The sequence below is a fragment of the Eimeria mitis genome, genomic scaffold, assembly GCF_000499745.2.
Source record: "Eimeria mitis Houghton genomic scaffold, Emh_scaff969, whole genome shotgun sequence".
Classification (NCBI taxonomy): Eukaryota; Apicomplexa; class Conoidasida; order Eucoccidiorida; family Eimeriidae; genus Eimeria; species Eimeria mitis.
In genome coordinates, this window is record NW_013577140.1 from 1 (window position 1) to 985 (window position 985).

General features: G+C 63.7%; 1 protein-coding gene across 1 annotated transcript; it reads right to left on the bottom strand.

The window, feature by feature from the left end:
- Positions 1-17: 17 nt before the first annotated feature.
- Positions 18-956, bottom strand: EMH_0026330 (uncharacterized protein; the record flags this gene model as incomplete). Its single annotated transcript, XM_013502600.1, has 1 exon — positions 18-956. One exon carries the CDS (start codon positions 954-956, stop codon positions 18-20), a length of 939 nt encoding a protein of 312 aa, XP_013358054.1.
- Between the last annotated feature and the right edge of the window lie 29 nt (positions 957-985).

Here is a 985-nt window from a genome sequence, read left to right on the forward strand (position 1 = left end):
AAGACAAAGACAAGGGTTTACCTATAAGGATGTGTAGATCGATAGGGGGGCCCCATACCCAGACCCTGAGCCTGTGCTGCATGCAGGGGGGGCCCCTCTCCTGGTGTTGCTGCATCTATTTTATGTGGGGGGGCCCCCCAGGGGGCCCCCCTGCTATCTGAGGAGAAGGCCTCCTGGCGGGGTTCATGGGGGTACGGGTTTGCTGCTGCTGCTGCTGCTGCTGCTGCAGCAGCAAACTGAACTGCAGCAGGAGATGCACAAGCTAGAAGGGCCCTAGCCTGGTTGAGAGGCACCAGCACGCAAGCCTCATCTGCTGCTGTTGTTGCGGCTGCTGCTGTTGCTGCTGCTGCTGCTGCTGTTGCTGCTGCTGCTGCTGAGCCAGAGGGTACACCTATACCCCGAAGAGAAGACGAAGAAGAAGCTGCAGAGCCACCGGGTAGAGGGGGGCCCCCCTGATGGGGCCCCTGATGAGGGGGGGCCCCCTGCAGGGGCCCCTGGGGGGCCCCCTCGATCTGCCCGCTGCTGCTGAGGGAGAGGGGGGGCCCCCAGGAGCGGCTGTGGGGGCCCCCCTCTCTCATCTCTTCTCTGCGTAGGCGACGAGCTGAAGGCTTTGATGAGGTTTGCCCTTTTGAGGCCCCCCTCTTCTTCTGTCGCTGCTGCTGCTGCTGCTGCTGCTGCTGCTGCTGCTGCTGCTGCTGCTGCTGCTGCTGCTGCTGGGGTGCAACAAGGGCCAATATCTCGTCAGCTGAGTAGTCTGGGGGGCTGCGGTCTCGCAGCCTCCTGCTGCGCCTCCTGCTGCTGCGGGGGCCCCCATCGTCTAGGGGGGCCCCCGGGGGGGGCCCCCCGGGGGCCCCCAAGGGTACCTCCTGGTCAGGCAAAGAAGAAGAAGAAACAGCAGCAGAATCAGGGGGGGGGCCCTCTCTGTGTTTGTCTCTACGTTTGGGTTTGGCCAGCATCGTGGCAAACCCTAAACCCTAAACCCTAA